This window comes from Saccoglossus kowalevskii, chromosome 3, assembly GCF_978046115.1.
Source record: "Saccoglossus kowalevskii chromosome 3, keSacKowa6.1, whole genome shotgun sequence".
NCBI classification, from domain to species: Eukaryota; Metazoa; Hemichordata; class Enteropneusta; family Harrimaniidae; genus Saccoglossus; species Saccoglossus kowalevskii.
This window is the reverse complement of record NC_140643.1, coordinates 43,017,565-43,031,072: the sequence shown is the minus strand read 5'-3', so window position 1 is coordinate 43,031,072 and position 13,508 is coordinate 43,017,565. Positions and strand designations below refer to the sequence as shown.

Below are 13,508 nucleotides of genomic sequence, written 5' to 3'. Positions count from 1 at the left end.
CTATGCTCTCAACATTCCAGAAATTTTGAAGTAGAGAATCTTCACCGGACACTGCGTAGCGACATGCATTACAGTAGAGATGGGAAGGGGGTTCGAATGTTGCGGTGGTAATGGCCCAGATAATAAGTAACCCAATTTGGAAGACACTGCTGTGTGTCCCTGGCCACGAACAACATGGTCACCAACAAATGAATAATAAAAATCTGCACCTACCAGAACTGAAACTTCAAATTCCCGGTCACCAGAAATGGCGTGTGCCAATTTTAAGCCTTGTAGATAGGGTAAATTGGCAAGACTGGCGCTAGATTTCAGATAATTTTTAAGAGGTGTAGTGATTTGGGGTACAATCAATGCATGAATATCAACAGTTGAACCACTAGAGGTAATTACCGTAATTTCTGCAATTTTCATTGATCGTAACCCTGTAGACTTTGCGCCAAGTGTGGAAACATTTATTATTTCCGAATAACATTTTTCAAAGTCTATTCCAATTGATCTGGCTGTACGTTCTGTTATGAAAGTTCTTTGTGATCCGTCGTCAAATAGCAGTGTGGCAGGTAACGGTGTTGAGTATCCTTTGGCAGTAATGTCTGCAATAGCCGTCTTTAACATCACGTGAGAATTTCGGCTAGTAGCAGATGAAACACAGGTATGTACATTATCTTCCGATGTGGCTGGTTGTCTGCGAATTTCCCCTTGGCATATCGCAGTGTGGTGTTTGCGTTTGCAAGTTTGGCATCTGAATTTCGATTTACAATCTGAAACTCGATGTGTGCCAAGGCAATTGTAGCATAATTTGTCTCTTTTGATGATTTCGGAACGTTTTGCCTTGTCGGAAACTACCCTGCAGTCTATTGCCTTGTGTCCGCTCCTTTTACAAAATGCACAGTGAGCTGGCCTCGGAGGTTTTTCTCGAGTTGTTGTCACGAATGCGGCAGTGGCTGGCGATTCTGTGAAGTGATCGCCGTCAAGTTCAAAAGTAGTTTCTCCCGCTCTGGTAGCATTGATTTCGTGTTGAATCGCTTCCCTTAGGCTTTTCAATGTCCAGTCCACGTTTCTGTTGTCCCTAGAAATTTGGCTTCGGGTGTTAGCTGGTAGTTTCTCTAGTATTATTGGGACTAGTAGGTCACCGAAGGTGTCATCTGACTTCCCGAGGGCATTTAATCCACGAATGTAACTTTCTATTTTGTCGTGGAAAGTTACAAGATTATTCAATGTTCCGGAGGGTATCTCAAGTTTCCATAAAGCCTTCATATACGCGCTAATTATTTTCTGTGGCTGACCATATCTCTTGGTGAGTAAGTCGAGCGCATGTATGTAATTGGTGTTGGTGAGTGGTAGTCCGTCGATAGTTCGCGCTGCTTCGCCACACAGATGTGCCCTTAAATACTGAAATTTCTGGACATCATCCAGACTTGAATCGTTGTGGACGGCAGCGTCAAATCCGTCTTTAAAACTCATCCAGGTCAGAATGTCACCACTGAACGGGGTTAACGTAAGCTTTGGGAGGTTGACTTTCCTTGTTGTTTGCTGTGTAGAGTCTGGCGAAGAACCGTTCTCAGTTGTAGAGGTATTATCTCTGGAACTTGTTGAACGAGTCGTCATCCGTTGTAGAAATCCTTCGAATTTTACCACGTATTCGTTCATCTTAATAGCATAGTCATCTGATTCCTCAAGTTCCTTGTCGAAATCATCGTCTTCGGTTTCGTTTAGTATTTCTTCGTCCAATAGTTTGAGATTTTCTAGTTTTGAAGTCATACTCCCAATTGTCGCTTTCAACCTGTCAATCGTGCTTTGTTGTACTGGAGTGTCGGATGCGACGATATCTTCAGCCCTTTGAATAAGTTTAGTCATTTGACTGCGGTGGCCCCCTCTACATCGCTTGTTTCTCTCAATAGACATCCTGGTCTCGGCACCAACAATGTGCTTACGCACTTGAGATAGGGTCCGTTGAGAGAAGAGAATGGCCAACAAAGGCGTGAAGTGGAGTTGGTTATCACAACGCTTTATTCTAACGAAGCACTCAAATTCAAGTACAATGTACAATGCTTGTATAACAATAACACTATGAATATTAATTGGTAAACTTAAATGAGTGACATATGATTAACATAATAAGTAGGAGGTGTTGATGGGTGGAGCTTACATTTGCACACGGTTCCCGACATCCTCCCCCTAGCAAAGATGAAAAACACCGAATAAAGATTACATGACTGTTTATAAACACATCCTGTAAATCGTATTAACAGCAGGATTAACAGATGGAGCATGACAAATAAGACGTTTACAAGAAATAATCCATAAAATACTACTACTAATACTAAAAGTCAACACCGTCTGGAATGTAATTATACTTGGTAAATAAACGCTGGGTTCTAACATATTGTTAGACACATAATCGAATGTTGACAATTCGGCTTTTAATGCCTTTCCCTTTTGTTATAATTTCTTCCAGGTGTGGCAATCTACAGTAACTCATTAAGTATTTATTAATGCTTACCATCTGTCTAAAAGGATCGTCTAAAACGATGGCGTGAATAAATATAAGACTGAAGTTATCAACCTAAATTACGATAACACATGAAACGAATGTTATGAATACTAACTTGAAATAAAGTTCTCAATGACCAAGTATTTCACAAGGTTAATAAAGTTTGCATGGAAACGAAAATGTTAACCACTGTTTGATACATTACATAAACCAACGTTATGTAGAGAGAATCGATGACCAGACTTTAAAGCGTTGGCGAGCTTTCGTAGCCGCCTTGCGAGTTGGTCTCACAATATTGGTATCATTAACCTTAGATTGTACACTGCCTTCAGTAGGAGTGTAATTTTTACCATTTTCTAATTGATAATTGACCTCCAATGGATAAAGTTTTGTAATGGGCCTGCTAGTCTTGCCAGTGGCTGTCCTGATACATGCAGACCTCACTAAACCATCATTTCCGGTGTTCAGTTGTTCGATCATGGCCAGTTTCCACTTTATCCGTGGTACAGAAGTGTCTTCCACCAAAACTATATCTCCCACCCGAATTTGATTTTGTAGGGCCCCTTTACCTGATAATCTATCTTGTTCGCGTAACGAATTGAGATACTCTTGAGCCCATCTTTTCCAAAAATGATTTTGAATTTTGGCTAAATGTTCAGATCTTCTTTGGAGGTTTTCAAAATTGCCATATGTTGGGTCATTTAGTTCCTCCTCATCTACACTGTAATACGGCATAGTCGTAATAAGGCGGCCATGTAAAAAATGTGAAGGTGTTAATGGTAGTAAATCATTGGAATCAGAGGAGAGATAAGTTAGTGGGCGGTCATTTAATGTGGCTTCGATTTCTGTAAGAACTGTTTGCAGTTCGTCAACAGACACAAAGGCGCGACCGAGGACTTTTTTGAGGGATGTTTTTGTCATACCAATAAGTCTCTCCCAAAATCCTCCAAACCAAGGGGCACGTTTTGGTATGAAGGACCACTCCATGCGGTGGTTTGCAAAGTAGTTTTGAATTGACGCTGACTCGAATAATTTCTGTATTTCTTTAGCTGCGGAAAGATAAGTTGATCCATTGTCCGAAATAATTTTACTAGGTAATGAACGCCTCGCAGCAAACCGTCTGAAGGCACGTAAAAATGTATCGGTAGAGAGATCCATAACCAATTCTAAATGAATAGCCCGAGTCACAGCGCATGTGAATAAACAGATATAGGCTTTCCGCTCTGACTTCTCTACCGAGACAAACACGGCTCCGGTAAAGTCCACACCTGTAACGGTGAAGGGTGGAGCATTACGTAATCTACATGCTTGTAGGGGTGCAGGAATCGGTTTCCTGTAGGGTTTTCCACACACTAACCGACAGACAACACAATTTCTCAGTATCGATCTCACAAACGGCCGAATTTGTGGAATCCAAAATCTTTGGAGAATATGTGTGATTGTTGCCTGGGAACCCGAGTGTTTAATATTTGAATGTGCGGCGGTCACGACAAGTTTTGCGAAATGATTTCCTCTAGGGAGAAGAATTGGAAATTTTGTGTCACAATTCACTGGCGCATTGTGAAGCCTGCCGCCAACACGAATAAAGCCCTCTCTATCAAGAAACAAACGAAGTTGGTGGGCTAACGGGCTTGTAGATTTCTGTTTGATACTCAATACTTTAATTTCTGAAGGGTATGCGTGAATTTGAGCATCGTGAATCCACATTTTTTCGGCAGAGTTAATTTCACGAGCAGTTAAAGTGCTCAAGTGTCGGTCTTGCTTTTTGGCCTTTATGTTATGAATAAATCGCATAACATATGCGCTTACACGTAACAGTTTATTTAATGAACTGTAATTGAACGCGTTAATAACATTAGCAATACCGATAATTTCAGTAGTATGTTTATCCGTAACTTTGTGGGTGTTTGTCGGAGTACTTTCATCCGAGACATGCAATACCCGACTGTCAAAGATTTCACAAACAGGCCAATCACCGAATTTGAGCCACTGAGGCCCATACCACCAAAGTGTATTGTTTAAAAGTTGGCATGGGGTAATTCCGCGAGATAATATATCTGCTGGATTGTCATTTGTAGGACAATATCTATACTCATTGATTATCGCATTTGTTTTGATTTCAGTAATGCGATTCTGCACAAAACAAGGTAATTTTTTGTTATTTTGTAGCCAATGTAGGACGATCTGACTATCGCACCACAAAACACACTTGTCAATATTAATCTGTTCATTTAGGCTTGAATAAACGAACTTTATGAGACGTGCTCCTAACAATGTACCCATAAGCTCGGTACGTGGGATAGTCAATGGTTTGACAGGAGTCACTCTGCTCTTAGAAATTGTTAGCGCAGATTCACGCGAAATTGTATTGCGTAAATAAACTACAGCACCGTAGGCTTTCACACTGGCATCAGTAAATACGTGTAACTCAAATGTCCCGCCACTCATTGTGGAATTAAAATAGCGACGTGGAATCTGAGTGTGGGTAACGGTTTGTAACTCTTGACATAGTTTAACCCATTCGCCATGGAGTTCGCTAGTCAAGGGTTCGTCCCATTCAAGTTTAGCTTTCCATAGTTTTTGAATAAATATTTTTGCACTGATATGTACAGGCGCAATAAAACCGAGTGGATCATACAAACTGGCGGTCGCCCTGACAACTTCCCGTTTCGTGATAAGTAGGTCAGTCTTAGACGGCTGTGCAAATTCTCTTTTTGGGTAACAAAGTGAATCAGTATTAGTATCCCAACGCAAACCAAGAACATTTACTTTGGAATCTAAACAAGAACTGTTGGATTTTATGGCAATGTTTCTAAGTTCAGGAGAGTTTGTAGCCCATTCGCGCAGATTGAAACCACTTGATTTCATGAGATTCGTAGCTTCAGTATGGTAAGCAATGAGATCTTGTTCAGTATCGCGTCCACTGAGAATGTTATCCACGTAAATGTTTTTACTGAGGTCTGTGGCAATTTCCGATCCGTCATTTTCTAAATGGGACTTAATCGCTGCATTTAGAATAAATGGCGAGCACGCTGCGCCAAAAAGAACTACTTTAAATCGATAAATTTGAAATGTACTGTTTGGATCGTCCGGGTCAGATATCCACATGAATTTAGTGAATTTTCGATCATTCTCATCAAGACCTACATGTAAAAATGCTATCTCGATATCTGCAGTGGTTCCAAATTCATGTGTACGGAAACGGAGAATAATTGAAGCAAGATCGTTTAATAGCGGAGGTCCCGTTTCTAAACAATCATTTAAACTAGGATTGTTTGAGATCTTACAACTACAGTCGTAAACTATTCTAATTGGTGTTGTTTCGGAGTTTTTTTTCACGGGATGATGAGGGAGATAATGACCCGAATTCTTGTCATCATTAGGAATAATTTCAATAAAGCCACGATTTAATTGGTCCTTTATAAGCTTATCGTACACGTGTCTTAGTTCCGGTGTTAGTCGTTGTACCATAGCACGCGTTCTTTTCTCACAAATATTTTTATTTGTAGGTAGGGGAGCGTGATCTTGGCTCCAGGGAAGTTTAGCTACATAACGATTCTTTTCTAAGCGTAAATGTGACTTGGTATAACCATCGTAAGTAATTTCTTGTGGGGTGGGATCGTCCCTAACACCTATGCTCTCAACATTCCAGAAATTTTGAAGTAGAGAATCTTCACCGGACACTGCGTAGCGACATGCATTACAGTAGAGATGGGAAGGGGGTTCGAATGTTGCGGTGGTAATGGCCCAGATAATAAGTAACCCAATTTGGAAGACACTGCTGTGTGTCCCTGGCCACGAACAACATGGTCACCAACAAATGAATAATAAAAATCTGCACCTACCAGAACTGAAACTTCAAATTCCCGGTCACCAGAAATGGCGTGTGCCAATTTTAAGCCTTGTAGATAGGGTAAATTGGCAAGACTGGCGCTAGATTTCAGATAATTTTTAAGAGGTGTAGTGATTTGGGGTACAATCAATGCATGAATATCAACAGTTGAACCACTAGAGGTAATTACCGTAATTTCTGCAATTTTCATTGATCGTAACCCTGTAGACTTTGCGCCAAGTGTGGAAACATTTATTATTTCCGAATAACATTTTTCAAAGTCTATTCCAATTGATCTGGCTGTACGTTCTGTTATGAAAGTTCTTTGTGATCCGTCGTCAAATAGCAGTGTGGCAGGTAACGGTGTTGAGTATCCTTTGGCAGTAATGTCTGCAATAGCCGTCTTTAACATCACGTGAGAATTTCGGCTAGTAGCAGATGAAACACAGGTATGTACATTATCTTCCGATGTGGCTGGTTGTCTGCGAATTTCCCCTTGGCATATCGCAGTGTGGTGTTTGCGTTTGCAAGTTTGGCATCTGAATTTCGATTTACAATCTGAAACTCGATGTGTGCCGAGGCAATTGTAGCATAATTTGTCTCTTTTGATGATTTCGGAACGTTTTGCCTTGTCGGAAACTACCCTGCAGTCTATTGCCTTGTGTCCGCTCCTTTTACAAAATGCACAGTGAGCTGGCCTCGGAGGTTTTTCTCGAGTTGTTGTCACGAATGCGGCAGTGGCTGGCGATTCTGTGAAGTGATCGCCGTCAAGTTCAAAAGTAGTTTCTCCCGCTCTGGTAGCATTGATTTCGTGTTGAATCGCTTCCCTTAGGCTTTTCAATGTCCAGTCCACGTTTCTGTTGTCCCTAGAAATTTGGCTTCGGGTGTTAGCTGGTAGTTTCTCTAGTATTATTGGGACTAGTAGGTCACCGAAGGTGTCATCTGACTTCCCGAGGGCATTTAATCCACGAATGTAACTTTCTATTTTGTCGTGGAAAGTTACAAGATTATTCAATGTTCCGGAGGGTATCTCAAGTTTCCATAAAGCCTTCATATACGCGCTAATTATTTTCTGTGGCTGACCATATCTCTTGGTGAGTAAGTCGAGCGCATGTATGTAATTGGTGTTGGTGAGTGGTAGTCCGTCGATAGTTCGCGCTGCTTCGCCACACAGATGTGCCCTTAAATACTGAAATTTCTGGACATCATCCAGACTTGAATCGTTGTGGACGGCAGCGTCAAATCCGTCTTTAAAACTCATCCAGGTCAGAATGTCACCACTGAACGGGGTTAACGTAAGCTTTGGGAGGTTGACTTTCCTTGTTGTTTGCTGTGTAGAGTCTGGCGAAGAACCGTTCTCAGTTGTAGAGGTATTATCTCTGGAACTTGTTGAACGAGTCGTCATCCGTTGTAGAAATCCTTCGAATTTTACCACGTATTCGTTCATCTTAATAGCATAGTCATCTGATTCCTCAAGTTCCTTGTCGAAATCATCGTCTTCGGTTTCGTTTAGTATTTCTTCGTCCAATAGTTTGAGATTTTCTAGTTTTGAAGTCATACTCCCAATTGTCGCTTTCAACCTGTCAATCGTGCTTTGTTGTACTGGAGTGTCGGATGCGACGATATCTTCAGCCCTTTGAATAAGTTTAGTCATTTGACTGCGGTGGCCCCCTCTACATCGCTTGTTTCTCTCAATAGACATCCTGGTCTCGGCACCAACAATGTGCTTACGCACTTGAGATAGGGTCCGTTGAGAGAAGAGAATGGCCAACAAAGGCGTGAAGTGGAGTTGGTTATCACAACGCTTTATTCTAACGAAGCACTCAAATTCAAGTACAATGTACAATGCTTGTATAACAATAACACTATGAATATTAATTGGTAAACTTAAATGAGTGACATATGATTAACATAATAAGTAGGAGGTGTTGATGGGTGGAGCTTACATTTGCACACGGTTCCCGACAACAAGTGAAGATGTTTAAAATTGGTTGATTATTATGCAAATTAGGTGATTAAATGCTCAGAATTTCAACCAAAAACCAATCTTGTCTGCATATTATACGAGCATAGGTTCTGGTAAAAATGCGTGCATATTAATTACCTAATTTACATGATAATTAGCTATTTGTTAGCTTCTAAAGAACCACTCATTGGATTTTGCATAGATAGATGCACAGATTTGATTAGTTTTGGGTAAAAATCTGTGCATATTAATTACCTAGTAATTTTCATAATGATTAGTCAATTTCCGGCTTTTCTACTGATATCTCAAGTACTAATCATTACATTTCAATGAAACTTGGTACATAAATGCTCTAGGACAATAGACAGGCCTGATTAATTTTGGGTTGAAATCTGTACATGTTAATCACCTAATTTTCAGTTTTTTATACTTAAGTAGTAATAACATTTCAATGAAACGTGGTACATATATTCCCCAAGGACTATGCTGAGATCTGATTAGTTTTTGTATGAATATTTGTGCATATCAATTAGCTAATTTGTATAATAATTCATAATGTTTAGGTACTAATCACATTTCAATGAAACTTGGTACATAGATGGTCTGTTACATTGCGCAGACCTTTTTAGTTTTACATTCAAATCTGTTCATATTAATTACCTGATTTGCATAATTGGTTTTCAGCTTTTCCATCAATATCTCTAGTACAAGTAATTTTGAATTAATTTTTAGTGTGTTCCCAATACTCCCAGGACATGGGAGTTCTTTCTAAGCTTTCTTTGATTTGAAATATAAAAATGGCCATCAAAGTCTTATGATCACTAAAATGTGTTTTTATGACTCCTAAAAATGGTGCAATTGAGTACTTCCGGGTTTTACAAAATTCAAGATGGTGGCCTAACCATTTGAATAATCAATAATTTGCTTCAGTTACTTTGTGGATAGAACAAGTAGAGTACATACCTAATTTTTCAGGCTAAATGGTATATCTGTTTTCAAGAAGTCGTTACATTGTCTGAACCGCATTAAGCTTTTACATATAGTGCTTAATATATTTGTTTCACAGAGTAATGAATTCACATGAAAATATGTGGTAATTTCATTGGTTACACTTGTGTTTCTATAATATTCTCAAGTATTACAATTATGCATATTGTTATCTTGTCAAATATGCCATCATTGTGTCACTGATATACTAATCACATCTCTTGTTAGTCCCCGTTTGAACGCAGTCCGGAAACAGGGACTTATGTTTTGACCTCTGTGCTTCCGCTCGTGTTCGTATGCGTGTGTCCGGACCTGTATCTGGACCAATCACAATCAAACTTCACACATACATCATACATGATATTATACATCTGCACATCAATTCAAGATGGCCGAATCATCAAAATCAAGCATTTCTCGGCTGTTTACAGATGGATTTTGTTCAAACTTGGTATATACATTGTACGTTGGACATTATAGAATTTTGATGCACATCATTTTGTTTTAAGATAAGATTCAAAATGGCCGACCGGCGGCCATTTTGTTTTAATAAATGTGGTTCTAGTGCCATATATCTGATTTGCTGTGACTGATTATGTTTAAATTTTAAATATTCATTATACATCATGTCATAGATATATTGGTTTGACGACCCTATTAAAAATAGCCGAATGATGGCTATTATTGTGCTAAAAAAATCATCAAATATCAAATATTTCTGGCACTTTTGGATGGATTTTGTTCAAACTTGGTACATACATTAGACATTTTGGGTTCCTGATGCACGTTGTCCAATATGCCATCATCGTGTCACTAATATACTAGTCTCATCTCTTGTTCTATATGCCATCGTTGTGTCACTGGTATACTAGTCACATATCGTGTTCTATATGCCGTCATTGTGTCACTGATATACTAGTCGTATCTCTTGTTCTATATGCCATCATTGTGTCACTGATATACTAGTCTCATCTCTTGTTCTATATGCCATCGTTGTGTCACTGATATACTAGTCACATCTCTTGTTCTATATGCCATCATTGTGTTTGTTTTTTAGATCAGATTCAGAATGGCTGACTAGTGGCAATTTTGTTTTAATGAATGGGCTTCTATAGCCATATCTCTGACATGCTTTGACTGACTATGTTCAAATTGTATATATTCATTATACATGTATTCAAAATGGCTGATTTTGTTTTAATTAATGCTATTCCAGAGCAATATCTCTCAATACTTGTTTGACGATCAGATACAAATGTCAATCATTTAAATGTTAAACAATCATCATAATCATATTCCTGACATATATATATATTACAGCTATATTACTATAACTAACGGGAACTGTACCATGCATGGCTTGTTCTATATGCCATCATTGTGTCACTGATATACTAGTCACATCTCTTGTTCTATATGCCATCATTGTGTCACTGATATACTAGTCACATCTCTTGTCCAATATGCCATCGTTGTGTCACTGATATACTAGTCACATCTCTTGTCCAATATGCCATCATTGTTTCACTGATATACTAGTCACATCTCTTGTTCTATATGCCATCATTGTGTCACTGATATACTAGTCACATCTCTTGTTCTATACGCCATCATCGTGTCACTGATATACTAGTCACATCTCTTGTTCTATATGCCATCGTTGTGTCACTGATATACTAGTCACATCTCTTGTTCCATATGTCATCGTTGTGTCACTGATATACAAGTCACATCTCTTGTCCAATGTTCTATATGCCATCGTTGTGTCACTGATATACTAGTCACATCTCGTGTTCTATATGCCGTCATTGTGTCACTGATATACTAGTCTCATCTCTTGTTCTATATGCCATCGTTGTGTCACTGATATACTAGTCACATCTCTTGTTCTATATGCCATTATTGTGTCACTGATATACTAGTCACATCTCTTGTCCAATATGCCATCATTGTGTCACTGATATACTAGTCACATCTCTTGTTCTATATGCCATCATTGTGTCACTGATATACTAGTCACATCTCTTGTTCTATATGCCATCGTTGTGTCACTGATATACTAGTCACATCTCTTGTCCAATATGCCGTCATTGTGTCACTGATATACTAGTCACATCTCTTGTTCTATATGCCATCATTGTGTCACTGATATACTAGTCTCATCTCTTGTTCTATATGCCATCGTTGTGTCACTGATATACTAGTCACATCTCTTGTCCAATATGCCGTCATTGTGTCACTGATATACTAGTCACATCTCTTGTTCTATATGCCATCATTGTGTTTGTTTTTTAGATCAGATTCAGAATGGCTGACTAGTGGCAATTTTGTTTTAATGAATGGACTTCTATAGCCATATCTCTGACATGCTTTGACTGACTATGTTCAAATTGTATATATTCATTATACATGTATTCAAAATGGCTGATTTTGTTTTAATTAATGCTATTCCAGAGCAATATCTCTCAATACTTGTTTGACGACCAGATACAAATGTCAATCATTTAAATGTTAAACAATCATCATAATCATATTCCTGACATATATATATTGCAGCTATATATTACTATAACTAACGAGAACTGTACCATGCATGGCTTGTTCTATATGCCATCATTGTGTCACTGATATACTAGTCACATCTCTTGTTCTATATGCCATCATTGTGTCACTGATATACTAGCCACATCTCTTGTCCAATATGCCATCATTGTGTCACTGATATACTAGTCACATCTCTTGTCCAATATGCCATCATTGTTTCACTGATATACTAGTCACATCTCTTGTTCTATATGCCATCATTGTGTCACTGATATACTAGTCACATCTCTTGTTCTATATGCCATCATTGTGTCACTGATATACTAGTCACATCTCTTGTTCTATATGCCATCATTGTGTCACTGATATACTAGTCACATCTCTTGTTCTATATGCCATCGTTGTGTCACTGATATACTAGTCACATCTCTTGTTCCATATGTCATCGTTGTGTCACTGATATACTAGTCACATCTCTTGTCCAATGTTCTATATGCCATCGTTGTGTCACTGATATACTAGTCACATCTCGTGTTCTATATGCCGTCATTGTGTCACCGATATACTAGTCTCATCTCTTGTTCTATATGCCATCGTTGTGTCACTGATATACTAGTCACATCTCTTGTTCTATATGCCATTATTGTGTCACTGATATACTAGTCACATCTTTTGTCCAATATGCCATCATTGTGTCACTGATATACTAGTCACATCTCTTGTTCTATATGCCATCATTGTGTCACTGATATACTAGTCACATCTCTTGTTCTATATGCCATCGTTGTGTCACTGATATACTAGTCACATCTCTTGTCCAATATGCCGTCATTGTGTCACTGATATACTAGTCACATCTCTTGTTCAATATGCCATCATTGTGTCACTGATATACTAGTCTCATCTCTTGTTCTATATGCCATCGTTGTGTCACTGATATACTAGTCACATCTCTTGTCCAATATGCCGTCATTGTGTCACTGATATACTAGTCACATCTCTTGTTCTATATGCCATCATTGTGTTTGTTTTTTAGATCAGATTCAGAATGGCTGACTAGTGGCAATTTTGTTTTAATGAATGGGCTTCTATAGCCATATCTCTGACATGCTTTGACTGACTATGTTCAAATTGTATATATTCATTATACATGTATTCAAAATGGCTGATTTTGTTTTAATTAATGCTATTCCAGAGCAATATCTCTCAATACTTGTTTGTCGACCAGATACAAATGTCAATCATTTAAATGTTAAACAATCATCATAATCATATTCCTGACATATATATATTGCAGCTATATATTACTATAACTAACGAGAACTGTACCATGCATGGCTTGTTCTATATGCCATCATTGTGTCACTGATATACTAGTCTCATCTCCTGTTCTATATGCCATCATTGTGTCACTGATATACTAGTCACATCTCTTGTCCAATATGCCATCATTGTGTCACTGATATACTAGTCACATCTCTTGTCCAATATGCCATCAATGTGTCACTGATATACTAGTCTCATCTCTTGTTCTATATGCCGTCATTGTGTCACTGATATACTAGTCACATCTCTTGTTCTATATGCCATCATTGTGTCACTGCTATACTAGTCACATCTCTTGTTCTATATGCCATCATTGTGTCACTGATATACTAGTCACATCTCTTGTTCTATATGCCATCATT

At 38.6% G+C, this 13,508-nt stretch overlaps 3 protein-coding genes across 3 annotated transcripts; all 3 read right to left on the bottom strand.

Moving 5' to 3' along the window:
• On the bottom strand, positions 1-1,902 carry LOC146747999 (uncharacterized). Its single transcript, XM_085497518.1, has one exon. It carries the CDS (start codon positions 1,900-1,902, stop codon positions 1-3), a length of 1,902 nt encoding a protein of 633 aa, XP_085353644.1.
• Positions 1,903-2,707: 805 nt separating this feature from the next.
• On the bottom strand, positions 2,708-5,962 carry LOC146747998 (uncharacterized). The gene has a single exon (XM_085497517.1). The coding sequence runs from the start codon at positions 5,960-5,962 to the stop codon at positions 2,708-2,710; it is 3,255 nt and encodes a 1,084-aa protein (XP_085353643.1).
• A 161-nt stretch (positions 5,963-6,123) lies between these two features.
• On the bottom strand, positions 6,124-8,025 carry LOC146747997 (uncharacterized). The gene has a single exon (XM_085497516.1). It carries the CDS (start codon positions 8,023-8,025, stop codon positions 6,124-6,126), a length of 1,902 nt encoding a protein of 633 aa, XP_085353642.1.
• Positions 8,026-13,508: the final 5,483 nt, after the last annotated feature.

Coding starts and splice junctions, on each gene's coding strand:
- LOC146747999 (XM_085497518.1), bottom strand. CDS start 1,902: ATGTCTATTGAGAGAAACAAGCGATGTAGAGGGGGCCACCGCAGTCAA.
- LOC146747998 (XM_085497517.1), bottom strand. CDS start 5,962: ATGGTACAACGACTAACACCGGAACTAAGACACGTGTACGATAAGCTT.
- LOC146747997 (XM_085497516.1), bottom strand. CDS start 8,025: ATGTCTATTGAGAGAAACAAGCGATGTAGAGGGGGCCACCGCAGTCAA.